At 64.6% G+C, this 14,333-nt stretch overlaps 1 protein-coding gene across 3 annotated transcripts in view; it reads left to right on the top strand.

Annotated features, from left to right (window-relative positions):
• Positions 1 to 2,158: 2,158 nt before the first annotated feature.
• WSCD1 (WSC domain containing 1) overlaps positions 2,159 to 14,333 on the top strand; it is a 30,849-nt gene continuing 18,674 nt past the window's right edge. Inside the window, exons 1-2 of one of the 3 annotated variants that reach the window (XM_038536455.1) lie at positions 2,159 to 2,237; positions 10,678 to 11,357. In XM_038536455.1, coding sequence (XP_038392383.1) covers positions 10,931 to 11,357 — 427 coding nt within the window. In that variant the 5' untranslated portion in view covers positions 2,159 to 2,237; positions 10,678 to 10,930. Of the gene's footprint in view, positions 2,238 to 3,266; positions 3,342 to 9,961; positions 10,132 to 10,677; positions 11,358 to 14,333 lie in introns of those variants that run through there. The other 2 variants (XM_038536454.1, XM_038536456.1) reach the window with 2 other exon arrangements.

Genomic DNA, 14,333 nt, shown 5'->3' with positions numbered 1-14,333 from the left:
GCTGGGTCAAGAAAGTGCCCATGTGCGGCATTTCTGGAGTGCGGAAGCTTGGGGAGAGCTCCTCAGATGGTATTTGCTAAAAAACATTATATGTTTATTCTGTGGCAGACCACAGGCTACACATGTCATGACATCGGGTCACCAGCAACCCTTCCACCACACTGTGTGTTTCATGCTTCCCCTGCCTGGAATGGCGCCTGCTCCCTAGAGCCCCGATAATGCCGACTTCTCCTCTAGGAGTCCATGGAAATGTCACCTCCTCCGTGAGGCCTCCCCTGAATTCCTCCAAACTTTTGGTGTCATATGCATCCATGCACACCCTGCTATTGGCCCTCCCAGCAGCCATCATCCTCCTTGTGCTTTGCTACCCCCAGAGGAACACTTTTGACCACGTGGTGATGAGCTTGAAGCTACAGCCTCCCAACGGACACAGCAGAGCTCCTTCTCTGTTGCACATGCTCACTTTATGCATTATTTCATTGTCCCGTTCTTCACACTGGAAATTCTTTGAAGAGATCCCTCCTTCTTTTCTTTTTTTTTTTTTTCCCCTCCTTCTTTTCAAAGAGGCTTCAGTGGTCAATACTAATGCAATGGACGTCTTGCTCAGTGAATAAGTGAAAACATGGGTGGATGGAAGGATGGGTGGATGGATGGTTGGGTGGATGGATGAATGGATGGGTGGGTGGAAGGATGGATAGATGAGTGGATGGATGCATGAATGGATGGATGATGGATGGGTGGGTGGATGGAAAAAAGAAAGGATGGATGAAAGGATGAATGGAAGGATGGATACATGGGTGGATGGACAGATGGAAGGATGGATGGGTGGATGGATGGATGCATGGATGGATGGATGGGTGGGTGGGGGGATGGAAGGATGGGTGGATGGATAAGCCAGCAGGTAATATGAAACTAGGAGACAATGTAAATACTTGGGGTTCAGTCCCTGGATCCACAAAGAGAGGAGCAGATGGGGTCTAAACCCAAAGACAAGAGGTGGGATTGAAGTGGGAGCAGATGGTCAGGTCCCTAGTCCCAGACCTGCAGGGAGAGGGAGGCAGTGCTCTGCCAGGGGTAACTAGATGTGTCAGTTCCACGGTGGGACCCCCACAGAGGTCCCCGTGGTATTAGGTACCTCCTGGGATGTGGACAAAGATGACATGCGGACCACTGTCAAACAGTTCTACCCGTGCAGATGTGACAGCTGTGAGGCAGAGCTGGACAGTGGTCGGGAGTGACAGCTAGTCCAGGCGGCCTCCTCATGACCTCTTGTCTGTCACCTCGTCCCAACTCTGAAACACCCCTGGCTGTCTGGACACCTGACAGGTGGTCCGAGCCCCATAACCAAGCCCTTGTCCACCACTTCCTGGCTTCCATCCTCCTCCTTCCTGCTCCACATGTCTCCCAAGTCAGCAGACGCCCCTACCTGTGCCCCCCGAAGAGGCTGCATGGCACGCCCCTGGAGGGCTTTGCACAGCAGGTGCAGTGTGGCATGGGGCACAGAAGTGGCACAGACACACAGTGGACGGCTCTTCTCTTGTCATGAAGCAACTCTCCTCCCTGGCAGTGGCCACAGGGGTCTTCCTGGCTGAATGCTGTCCCCGGTGACCTCCCAGAGGGGCTGGGCTAACAACACTCCCCTGAGCTCTGTTTGCTGGGAGCGTTGGGCATTTATCCGCCTTCGGGCCACAGGAGCTTCCTCTGTAAAATGAGCCGGTGAGGGCAGCCCCTGACCTCCTGTGAGCCCCCAGGGAGATAATGGGCAGGGGGAGGGGGCCTGGACCAGCGTCGCCAGCATGATCCTCTGCACACATCCGCAGTCTGGGAGGGATACACGTGGGGCTATTCTGCAAAGCTGGGAATGCCAGGGCAGTGCCGGATGTGGATCTCACCCCGGTACCCTCGCCCAGTGTCCTCAGGGCTCCAGGGGGGGCTGACTCTATTCTGACTCTGGGGCTTGGCTGAGCGAATGTCAACAAGTCCCCTTCCCCTCTGGGTGCCGCTTGGCTGACCTCCATGAAGCGGGGCTCCAACGGGTCCCAGTCTCATCCTCTCCTTGCCCACCCTGCACCTGTTGCAAACAGGCTCCTCAGAGTCTTGCCAGGCAGCTCTGCCCCTAGCGGTTGTTGGAGGCATGAAACTCCCCTTTCAGGAAGACAGGGTTAGAGCCTCGCCACCGCCACCTGCTCCTGCAGCCTCTGCTGCTGGTCCTCAGCCTCCCGGAGCCTCTAGCCGCGGTGAGGACAGGGCCCGCTGGTACATCCGCAGGGGGTGACACTGTGGCTGGGGGGACTTCTGAGGGGCAGGGGCAGGGGAGAGGTGTTGAGGGGAAATCCTTAGGGTTGGATCCAGCCCTTATTTAGAGGGGGATTGTGGATAGCAGAGTGATTGTATACCTGTGTGTCCGTATCAGAGCCTGTCTGCCTCGTGTGTCACACACGAGTGCCTGTGGGTCAGTGCCTAGGCCGACTCCACACCAGAGTGTGTCTGTTAGTGGTCTCTGGTGTGGGGCATGGCAGGAAGGAGTGGGTCGGCCCTGAGGGTGGAGGGTCCGTGTGGGGGCAGTACCGTAGCAGGTGGCAGCACCCTGAGTGTGCAGGCTTGGGAGGTGGTGTCCGTGTGTCTGCTCGTGGGGTGGTGATTCCGTGTGTCCGAGTCCAGCCGTGGATGGGACAGTGACCCGGTGTGTGTCTGTGTGTTGGAACCAGAGTACCACCAAGTGTGTGACCCTGTGTGACCCTGTCACAGCGTCCTGGGTCGCCTGTGAGTGAGTGGGACAGAGCACAGGGTGCGTCCGCGGGGCTGGGAACAGGGATGCGGTGTGTCCTGTCCTCTGTCTGAGTGAGTGTGGCAGTGCCGCGTGTTGTGTATACGTGTGCCGGAGTGTGAGCACCAATGCACTGCTGGGTGTGTGCATCACGGGGGGGGGGCGGCGTGCGTGCGCGTGTGCACCCGTGTGCACGCGCCCGGGCAGCTCACGCGCGTCCTTGCTCCGCCTGGGTGGCCGGGCTCGCGGGCCAGGTCCGGGCGCGGCCCCCGCCCCCAGCCCGAACCCCCTCCCACGCGGCGGCCGGAGCGGCGCGGGCGCCTCTAGGACCCGGCGGCGGCCGGCCGCTGTCCCCGGGCCGCGCGAGTGAGCATGTGCAGAGCCCGCCGCCCCCCGCGCCCGCGCCCGCCCCCCGCGCCCGCCCCCCGCGCCCGCCGCCGCCCGCCGCCCGGAGCCCCGGAGCCTCTGCCTGGAGGCGCGTCGGGCCGCTCGCGAGGGCGCGGGGGCTGCGCGGCTGCGGGGCCGGGGCTCGGACTCGGTGCCCGGGGCGGGCGCCCCAGCCGGCGATCACCGGGTGAGTCCTGCCCCCGGGCGCGCCGCCGGGACCCCGCCCGGACCCTCGTCGCTCCTTCCCAGCCTCCCAGCCGCCCGCGAACAAGTTTGTGCAGACGCGGCCGGCGCGCGGCAGGGCTGCACCTGCCTGGGCTCGGGGCGGCTGGCGGGGGCGCCTCTGGGGCCGGGGCGGGGAGTGGGGTGCGCGCGGGCGCCCGGGGAGGGCGCGGGGTGCACCTGCTTGGCTGGGGCGACCGGCCAGGGCGAGGAGTGGGGGAGCACGCGTGGGGGCAGCGATCGGGGCCCGGGGTGGGCGGGGGCGCGCAGGGCAGCTTTGGATGCGTTCTACACCCGCCCTTAACCGCCCGGGTCCGTGGAAGGGAGGCCATGGGCCGCGGCGGTGGGCGAGCGCGGGGTTGGGGTGCGCGCTGCCTCTCCGGGAGGAGCCGCGTCCCCGTGGCAGCTCCCCTTGCTCCGCGGCCAAGCCAGGCTTCCGGCCAGCGGAGGCTCCGTCTGCCTCTCCGGGAACTTGAACGGAGGCAGAGAAGAAGGCGAACCGAACCGTATTGCTGGTGCATTTGGTCTGGAAAATATCCCCAGCAGAGCCCTGCACCCCCCCCCCCCAGGTGGGGACCGACACGGGACTGGGGGCTGCTAATTGTGTTTCTCCTGTGTGTCCTGAGCCTCGGGGTGGCCAGTCGATGGGGGGGTCTGCTGGTCCTCCCCAGGGAGGTAGGGGCACAGAGGTCCAGCTGTCCATCTCTGGGCAGGGGGAGGCTGGCACCGAGGTCTGGCTCCCTCCCCACCGGCAGGGAGTGACTGTCCACACGGGCCCTTCCAGGGCTGCCCCCAGACAGACAGACTGGGAAATCCACTGTACTTTCCTGACCGCAGCAGATGCCACCACCCTTTCTGTGGCCTGAACGGCGTGCTTGGGTTTGTGGAGTCACTGGGGCCATCCTTGGTTGGGCCATCCTGGGTCAGGTCAGGAGATGGGGCCTAGGATATGGGGTTAGGGAAGCGAGGGGTGGGGGGGGGGGTGGAGAGGACGGAAAGGCTGGCCAGCCTTGCTGTGTGCAGCAGCTCCTTCCTGAGGGCTGCAGGTGCTGGACAGGAGGCAAGGGGGGCTCCCCCAAGGATGCCCCTCACCCCCCATCACATACTGTTGGCTAGGGTCTCGGAAGTCCCTGGGAGACGGTGCCCCCATGGGCCGCAAGAGCCCCGGGTCCTGTGAGGAGCGGCAGGGAGCAGGAACGTCAGTCTCCCGAGCACACTCGCGGTCAGGGCAGCTGGGCAGGCTGCTGGGCTGGTGCGCTGAGCCCGGGGGTGGGGGTGCCCGCAGCCCCCACCTGCAGCTGCACCTCCCATCCTCAGCGTGAGATCTCCTAACTCCTCTGGAAGGATGCTCAGTTTGGGGGTAAGCACACCCCGCTGTCCAGCAGGTGTGGGGGCCCTGCGGGGTGTGGCCCATGGCCTTGCAGCACACCCGGCTGGAAGTGAAATGAAGCTTAGGTTAGGCAGAAGGCCAGGCCCTGTCCCTTCCCTCCTGTCCACCTCACCAGACAGAAGGGGATGATGCTCTGGGCTCCCAGTTGGTGGGCCGCCAAAGCCCGAGTGTCCGGCCAGGTCATTGAAGGGCCAGCACTGGGGAGTGAGTCACGGAGCTGGTTCCCGTGGAGTTGGCCTGCAAGGCCCCCGGCGCCCCACGCCTGGAGGCCGCACTGAAATCCTGCTGAGCAGGCGCTTGTGAAGGGCTGCTTCCCTGGTGGGCAGTCCGGCCTGTGCTTCCATCCGGCTCAGCCCCAGGGCCGCCCGTCCCTCACGGGCTGCACTGAGGTCAGGGCCCAGGAGTGGGCTGGGTGCAGGGTGGACCCTCGGGGACGTCATCCAGGGACGCGCCTGACCAGCATGCCCACCAGCGGGCCACCCTGCTCACCTGGGGAGTGCGTGCGTGACCATACCCTGTCCTTGGGCCTCCAGGCCTTGTTGTCACATGGTTTCTTCTAACCTTTCCTTGCTGGTGTTGATGGGCTGCCTGCACGGTGTTCACGAGTGTGCCACTTTTGGAGAATGTGGTTGGAGAGGAGCTGCCTGCCCTTGTGGATGGGGGACGCGGATGGGGGAACAGGCTGGGTTAGTTAACTTAGGGGGTCAGAAACAAGGCGCACCTATTGGCTATGGGGTCCCCTTCCTTCTGCGTGGCTTCTCTTCTCCATGAAGACACTGGGCAAGGTGAGCCCCTCCGGGAGGGTGGCCGTCTTGGCCTGAGGCCCGCAGGGTTCTGAGGGCAGGAGCGCCCCGGGCACCCCATCCTGTAGCGACTGCAGGGCGGGGCTGAGGTTGCGGGTTCCACACACTCGCCCAGGCACTTCCGAATTGCTGGGAGGGATTTGGAGAAGCATGTGAACGAACAAAATGGGGTTCTCCAGGAGCAGGGCCCCGCGGTAGCCCAGACAGGTTGTGACGGGCTGCTTCGGGGGAGCGTTGGGCTCCCTCCCATCAGCCCGCAGAGGAGGGGAGTCGGCAGCCCCCACGGTGGCTCCCTGCTGTCTTTCCGGATCTGCACCGTGGGGCTCCCTGGACGTGGGCTGCGTGGTGTGTGCGGCACATCGGGAAGCGCAGGTCTGGTGTAGTGAGCCCTCAGTGAAGGCTGGGTGGGGACGCGGGCCCTCTGTGATTCCTTCGTTGGGGGCTGATGGGGAGGTGGCGCATTCACGCCTGAGCGAGCGGGTCATTCCAGGCGGGTCATTCCAGGCACGTGGAAGCACCCAGTGGGCTCTGGGGCTGGGTGTGAGCCGCGCTGGTGGGAACCTCAGCATCCCTCCTCCCCGTCACGGTGCACACAGTCTCCACCTTTCTCTTATGTTTTATGCCCTCTTAGCAGCTTTTCTTATTTTGGGCTTTTTCATTGAAGTCCTGCATTCAGATCAAAGTACCTGGGTCTTCAAAGCTGGGGATCCCCACCCCGTTCCCATTTCCCAGACCTTGTCCCGCCCGAGGGCCCAGACATTTAACGTCAGGGAGTCCTTTGCTCTTTGGTCTGAGCCTCCAAGATGCAGAGGCGTGGGCACCATGGTGAGGGCGGCCGGGGGCACAGATCTGCTGGGGGTCTGTCCTGCACTCCACCCAGAGCGGAGGGGCCCCCAGGCTGAGAGGAACCGTGGGGAGAGCAGCGTGGAGCCCTGACTCCAGGCAGGATGCATCACCCAGGTGTGGTTTACCCAGCATCCCTGTCCTACAGTGGGGCTCTGGGGGCGGGGGGTGGCTCTGCCACAGATCAGGAAGGCTTCCTGGAAGGGGTGGCACTGAAGCTGAGCCTTGATGGTCACAAGGCATTTCAGAGTTATGTCAGGGTCACAGGCCCCCCCAGCCCATGGAAGAGCATGTGAGGGGACCCCACATGACACAGCTCACGCTGGCCAGGAGACACTGTGCTCGGGACGCAGCCTTTCCAGAAGGGGTCCTGAGGACCTTGGGCTGGGCCGTCCGAGTCTTGGGGAGTCGCCATGAGGGGCAGCAGCACTGATTCTTCTGTGAATGAGGCCACCGTCCTGGGCTTTGGTGATGGCAGGGAGCTGAGTGCGTGGAGGCTGGGCTGGAGGCGGGGACAGGCATTGCCTGGCTGGGGGCTCCCCAGTGCGGCTCCCCACCCCCCGCCCTGGGTCCCGAGGCTGAGGACACCCCCCATCCTGCAAGCTGGAGCTCTGAGTGGCCGGGACCCCATGGCCCATCTCCTGGGGGACAGTAGCATGCTGGGCCCCGGGCCTCCATCTGTACAGCTCTCGCTCCCTGGGGAGGGTAGCTCTGAACCCGGGGTCAGGAGGGGGCCCCTGCCAGCTCTCCTTCCAGCCCCCAGGCCCCAGGGGCTGCCTGCTGTCCTCTCCCCATTGCCCCCACCCCCCGAGAGGCAGGCACCATGGGCCTGACACCTGTCCACCCACAGGCTGGGCACCTGCTGCCCCTGAGGCCCAGACAGCAACAGAGCAACAGGAGAGGGCCCCAGCTCCCCCGGGATCCCCAGGAGCCCCGTGCCCCCTTTCCCTCTCCTCCCCCAGGCCTGTCCTGGTCTGGGCAGGGCAGCGAGCATCCACCTGTGTCCAGCCCCGGGACAGGCTGAGCCCCACACCCCCTCCTGATGAGGGCCTGGGCGAGGTCCCTAGAGCACCTGCTTGATTCCAAGATGGGAAAACTGGCCCAGGCCCCCAGCGGAGGGGCCCAGGAGCTGGCACGCTCCCCCACACGCTCACTCACATGGCAGCATCTGGGACACTGGGCTTGGGGCACACCGGGCACGACACCTGCGGCTCGGACCCGGCGTGATTTTAGGGAGGTGCTGATGGAAGCGCGTGGGAGTCCTTGCATGCAGCGGGCGCAGGGGGGGCTCCAGAGCAGGTGGCCCAGGCAGGGGGCGTGCAGCCCTGTGGTCCGACGGCAGGCAGTGGGCCTCACCCCACGGGACGTGGGGGCTGCAGCTCTGGGGTGGGGGAATGCCGGGCACCCACGGGGGTGGGGTGGGGGTGACCGCGGCCCAGCTGGGATCTTTCCTCACATGGGAGCAGCTGCCAACAGCTGGGGGTGGTTTCAGGCAAGGATGGGGCACCAGGCCTGCCCCAGGGAGTGGGGGTACAAGGGACACCAGGGGATGGGTCACACCTGCCGCGGCCCCTCCTCTGGCTCTTGCTCCCTCATTTGCCTCCTTGGTGTTCGTAACTTCTCAGGAGCAGGAGTTTCAATGGCAGGGCTGAGCTAGCTGCCCCACATCGTAGTTGAGGAGCCTGGGCTCCGTCCTGAGCAGCACCTCACCCCCGGGGCTGTGGGGTGCCGCAGGCACCACTGATGGGTGCTGACCTGGGCAGGCAGGCCATGCTGTGGGGCTGACCCTGCGCTCCCCCCACACTCCTTGGAGCCGCCCTCCCTGCGGGCTGCGTGTAACACATCTGGTAGGATGGGTGCCCTGCTGGAGGGGCTGCTGGCCTCAGGGAGGGTGGGCATGGGTGGGGAGGAGTGCAGGGTGGGGGACCCCCCCTCCGCCCCCCACAGGTGTTCTGGGCTGGGAGTTGGCCTTATAATGGAGAGTTTAGGATGGCGGCCTGCTTTATAGGATTTCAGGGGCCGTCCCTGCCCCCAGGCGCAGCCCCTCCCTGCCAGGAGGCCCTCTGGGATGGGTGACTACAGAGGTGGGGTCCTGGGGGAGCCTAGGGGTGATCCCTGGCTCTGCGAGCACCCACCCACCATGTGTGGCTTGTGGGGACTCCAAGCTGTGACCATACATTCACAGTGCTAACCCGCCACCCCCTCCACCCCATCTGCCCCGACCCCTTCCCTCCACAGCCAGAGTCTGGCTATGTTCATTTTAGAGGGTTTTTCTCAAACAGAACCCCAGGTTCATCAGCAGAAGCCTTTTGCAAGCAGACCCGAGACCCCCTCCCTAGAATGACAACACGGACAGGGGTCACACCTCGTGGCTCCTGCTGCCTCAGGGTCCTGGCTGCTGGGTGTCGGCGCTCGCCCCAACTCCCCCACATTTGGGCGCGGCCTGAGAGCTCGGAGCCCCTGGACCCCATAGGGGGAGCAGCTTCTCGACCTGAGGATTTGCCTCTCAGGTCATCCTCTCCTTCACCTTGAAGAGCGTACTCAGAACGAGGATCGCTGCATGTACAAGGCCGGGCAAGCTCTGCGCTGGGGTCGGGGTTGCAAACATGAGCCGGGCGCAGGATCTTGCCTGGAGCTGGTCACAGGCCTCCGTGGGTGATCCACAGCTTTCTGAGCGGGGTCAGCTGTTGCCAGGAGCCGGGTGCTGGGTGCTGGGCCAGGGGTCAGCCCAGGCTGTGGGACGGCAGAGGAGTCTACCCCAGTGTGTGCATGTGGTGGCAGTGGGGTGGTCAGGGAAGGCTCCCTGGGGGAGGTGGCACCCAGGCTAAGCCCTGGAAGATACCCGGGGATTCACTGGGCCTAGAGGGTAGATGAGGCCCAAGAGGAGGCAGCAGAGACTCTGTGCTCAGGAGGCTCCCTTCGTCTGGGTGCGTGCATCCCTGTGCGCGAGCCCCGGGCCTGGGGTGGGATGAGCTGGTTGGAGCCTGGTGTTTATCCCAGAGCCCTGGGGTGGGGGTTGTGAGTAGGGCAGCGCCCATGAGCAGGTGTGCATCGGGAGGGTGGCCCTGGCGGCCTCTCGGAGCAGGAGGCACAGAGAGCAGCAGGGATTTCTGGGGATTTTCTCTGTGGCCTCACAAATCCGATGGGGCAGGGAGAGTCTGGGAGACCCACTGCAGGCCCCTACCCTGCACTGTTGGCCCAGGACCTGCCCACACCCCCACCCCTGGCCCCCAGGATATGCACAGACCCCGCACCCCACCCCAGGACCTGCCCACACCTCCCCACCCGCTAACCCACCCCTCCTCCTCTGGTGATGGGAGGGGGTAGGGGGTCGGAGGGGGGTGGCCTCATGGGCTCTGGGGGCGGGCTGCTCTGGCTGCAGAGTCTTCTCCCGGGATGCCAGCCCCTAAGAGCCCAAACACCTCTTTTCTGCTCATGCTGGGCTGGCTGAGCCCCACGCACAGAGCGGCCATTGAGGGGCTGCGGGCCTGGCGGGGGTCCCAGGCCGCGTTAGTCACGCTCCCAGGAGCTTTTCTTCCTGGGACAAGACCGTCCTTGTGCTCAGGGCCACCCTCGCGCGGCGGCCCGGCTCCCGGCAGCTGCAGAGCCCCCCTCCCCGAGCAGCGAGCAGCACACTTGAGGGGCGCCGCCGCAGGAGCCTGGGCCAGCGCGGGGCGCCCTCCTGCTTTCCCACCAGGTGCCCACCTCCGAGATAGCAGGTGCTTGCCCACACCCTCTCCCCTGCTCAGCCCAGTGACCACTGCAGAAGCAGTTTCTAGAACAGTTTCCAGTCCTGAGGCACCCCCAGCGGGTACTTGGCAGGCCGTTCGCATGCATGGGGCACCTGCTGCTTATGGGTACCTTGGCTCCTCTGCCGGCTGAACGACTCGGCAAACTATCTTTGCCTCCAATCGCCTTGCCTGTAAAATGGGGCTCCTACCCCTTCCACCTCGCTGGGCTGCCCCGGGGTCAGTGCTCAGGTCAGGGCCTGGCGGTGGAGTCTGTCACAGTCCCTCTGTCACGGGATCTGCTCAGTTGTGGGGATGGGGGTGTCATTCCCCATTGGTGGGGAGGCTGAGGCTGGAATAACTGCCCAGGGGCACACAGCCGGCAGCTCGCAGGGCTGTGCCTGGAGCCCTGTGCTCTGTCGGTGCATCCATAGCACAGGTGTCCCGTGGGTAAACTGAGGCAGGAGCCTCAGTGCCCACCCCCCCCCACACACACACACACCGTGGCATCTAAGCGTGCTCTTTCTGCTTTTCCAGATTCCGCAGCCGGGGATGTGTGTCCGTGTAGCTCAGCGATGGTGAAGCTGGTGACACAGGGGCAGAAGCCACAGCTGCGGGGCTCTGTAGCCGGAGACGCGTGATGCTGCCCCCAGCGCACCTGCTGACCCTGAGGAGCACAGGCGGGCACCGGGACGCGGGGATGAGGCCTCTGGAGGCCCCGGCCTCCCTCCCACCTGGGCGTTAGGAGCCGTGCCCAGGCTCCAGCCGGGAGCCCCTCTGTCCCGGGGGCATGGCCAAACCCTCCTTCCGGCTGCAGAAGCTGCTCCGCCGCACCCAGTTCCTGCTCTTCTTCCTCACGGCCGCCTACCTGATGACCGGCAGCTTGCTGCTCCTGCAGCGAGTGCGCGTGGCCCTCCCGCCGGGACCCCGCGCACCTGGCCCCCTGCAGGCCTTGCCGGTGGCCGCCGTGGCGCTGGGCGTGGGCCTGCTGGACAGCCGGGCGCTGCAGGCCCCCCGTGTCAGCCCAGAGCTGCTGCTGGGCGTGGATGTGCTGCACGGGCCCCTGGCGCGGCCCCGGCCTGGGCCCCGCTGGCTCCGCGGCCGAAACTCGGAGCTCCGCCAGCTGCGGCGCCGCTGGTTTCACCACTTCATGGGCGACCCCCAGGGGCCGCTCGCCCCAGGCCCCGAGGCTCCCAGGCCCGCCGCTGGCAGCCGAGGTAGGTGCTCCCCCGGGGGCCCTCCCCTGCCTGGGGTGGCTCCCAAGACCCCGTAGGCCCCGCAGGCCCACTGCTCCCATCTACATCCTCAGGAGTCCTGCTGTCACCTGCGGGACAGGCCCCACATCCCGGAGCACGTGTCCCGGCTTTGTGGCAGGCTTGACGGTCAGGTGGACATGTCCCCCAGCGTCCCCGGGGCCCCGAGGCAGCAGGGACAGAGACTAGAGCCCCAGGGCTGCAGCCTCCCCCAGAACTCGGGGCACGAGCCGCGTCTGCACAGCAGTGTCAGCAGGTGATGGTGGCTCGTGCAGGCTGAGAGCCCAGGGTGGGAGGGCCTGGGGCATCTGTGGGCACTGGGACCTGGCAGCTGTATCTTGTCTGTAACCAGTTCCATCGTTTGGCATTTATGGTGCGTGTATAAATGTACCACATGCAGGAATTACCGTAATGGTTGGATCCCGATCCTACGGGGGAAAACTCTGGGGTGCAGAGGTTCAGGCAGGTCCCGCCATCACCCTCCCCTGAAGCCCTGGCCTATCTGGGGTGTGACCCCAGGTGCTGGCAGGGAGTGGAGAGGGAGTCGGGGAGGGGAAGGTGGCAGAGGAGGGATATGGAGGGCAGAGTGCGTATCTGGGAGTGCAGCCTGGAGGCAGTGGGTCAGGAGGAGAGCCAAGCCTGGCAGTCTGGCTTTATCCTCAGGATGGTGGGAAGGTCCAGGGACAGGGAGGAGCCCTGTGGCCCTCGTGATGGTGAGGGAGGCCCAGAGGATGGCGGGCTCCTGATATCACAGAAGGGTGTTTCTCAGGAAGTGACCTAGGTCAGAGCCCTGTGCTGTGGGGTTTGTCAGCGGGGCTTCCCCCAGGCTGGGGGGCGGACACCGATGGTGCATGCAGCCCACTGTGTGCAGGCCTGCCTGCCGAGTGTAAGCCTGCCCTAGCACCTGGGAGTCTGGGTCTCCATGCAGCCTGTACTACCCTGCCTCACTCAGACTAGAGTATGAACGACTGCTAGTCAGCATGGAGTCCTTGGGGAGCCGCTGTGAAGAAGCACAGGTGTTGACAATGGACCTGAGCTTGTCTCTTGGTGCTGGGGTCACTGGCTCTGTGACCCTGGGCAGACTGGTCTGCACTTCTTGGGGTTCCACGTGTGAGTCTACTAGGCTCTGTGCACTTGAGACCTGGGGGTAGGTCTTTATGACCTGGCCCTCAGAGGGCAGGGCAGGGGTGACCCTGTAGAGCCCCAGGGATCTCCCCCTAGTGAAGGGGTGGATGGGGTACACCAAGCCATGCTCAGGCCCGGAGGGTGGCGGTGCACTGCGGGTGTGGGATGGTCAGCACAGTGACCACCAGGAGCACCCGGGACCAGCGCAAGGAGGGTGAGTGGCCGGCTCAGCAGGAGCATGTGGGCGGCCCCCCACCCCCACCCAGGACAGGAGGAAGCGTGTGCGCCCTGGGGGTAGCGGGGGCATCCTGCAGAGCAGGGGGCCGCTGGCCTGTGATCCTGCCCCCCCCCCCCCCCCCCCCGAGCTTGTCACGAGCATGGTGCGCCCCCGGGCCAGCTGCTGGGGCTACAGACAAAGAGGGCGGCTCTTTGCGGCTGGGCAGGCGGCCACGCTCCTGGCCGGGGATCCTGCGGAGCGCGGAGGCTGCGGGAGGCCCATCCATCACCCGGCATTTCATTATACCTTGGACAACGTCCATAATGGAGTAAAATGTCAGGAAGTTTACTAGGGGAGAAATAGTAACTTCCCACCGCCAGTTTGTTTTTTATTGATAGTGATTCCCAAAGACATTCCAATATCTCCAAAGCCATCGTTAACGGCCTCGCGGCGTGTCCGTGTTGATGTGCAAATGAACAGTTGCGGAGTCACAGACAATAATGCGCTGCCTCCGTTTTAGCTGAAAGCAATAAATCCGCCTCAGAATGTGTCCCAGCGTGTCCCCCGGATGTCCTCTCCCCGCCGCACACCCTCACCTCTGTCAGAGCTGGAGGAACCATTCGGTATTTTTCCAGGAGGGAGGGCTCACCTCCTCTTCCAAACGGAGCAGGCGCGTGGGTCTCAGGCCTGGTGCGCGGCCCGGGGTACGGCGAGTGGAGAGCCCGGCCTTGGAGTGTTTCCTCCCATCTCACACGTGTGGGTCATGGGCCGAGTATCCTGCGACGGTTTCCCGTCCCCGGAGTGGGCTGGGTCCCTGCCGGGTGGCACCAGAGCATGGGGAGCACACCCAGCTACACCCACTGAGTCCATCCCTGGAGTGAAGGAGGTGGTGCCCCTATCTCAGGGAGAAAGGAGTCCAGTCAGGAGGGGACGGCGCCCCGTTTGTCATTTAGAGTGAACCCAGTCCCACTGGGTGCCACCTTGCGCAGACCCCGCCTGCACGTGACCTCACCCTCTCCACCCTCCTGCGCCTGCCCCTCACAGTTGGGAGCAGACTCATGCACAGACTCGTGCCCCCCTGCCCCCAGACACGTCCCACCTCTGCCAGCCAGGACCCGGGGCCTGGAGCCCTGACCCCCGACTTGGTCTTGGGTGATCTCCCATCAAGGGCGACAAACGTTCAATGTGCTGTGGGCTTGGGTTTGGGGTTTAACTGAAAGCTGTAATAGGATCTCTTTGCTGAGCAACTCTCTAGAAATGTCTTCAATGAGGGTTTTCTCTCCCCAAGTAGGTGACTGGGGACGGCACTTCCCTGCAGTGGGGGAAGGGTGGTGCTGGTCTCAGGGGTCCCCATGCGGCCATAACCCCGAGGGCCCACATCCCGAGTGAGAGCCGGGGCCTGTGGACGCTCTGGGTGAGGGGCATCCCAGGGTGAAGGTGAGGGTGCACAACCTGCGGGAAGACACTGAGAAGGTGACCTCGGCCGCACCCTCCACGGCGTCCCCCTCGGTGACCCTGGCCTTGTGGGGTCCTGCCCCTGGCCACCCACTCACCTCCCGCTGCTCTGCATCTATTAGTCGGGGCCTGGGAGCTGCGGG

This window comes from Canis lupus, chromosome 5 (assembly GCF_011100685.1).
Source record: "Canis lupus familiaris isolate Mischka breed German Shepherd chromosome 5, alternate assembly UU_Cfam_GSD_1.0, whole genome shotgun sequence".
Lineage (NCBI taxonomy): Eukaryota > Metazoa > Chordata > Mammalia > Carnivora > Canidae > Canis > Canis lupus.
This window is presented reverse-complemented; position numbering and strand designations above follow the sequence as displayed.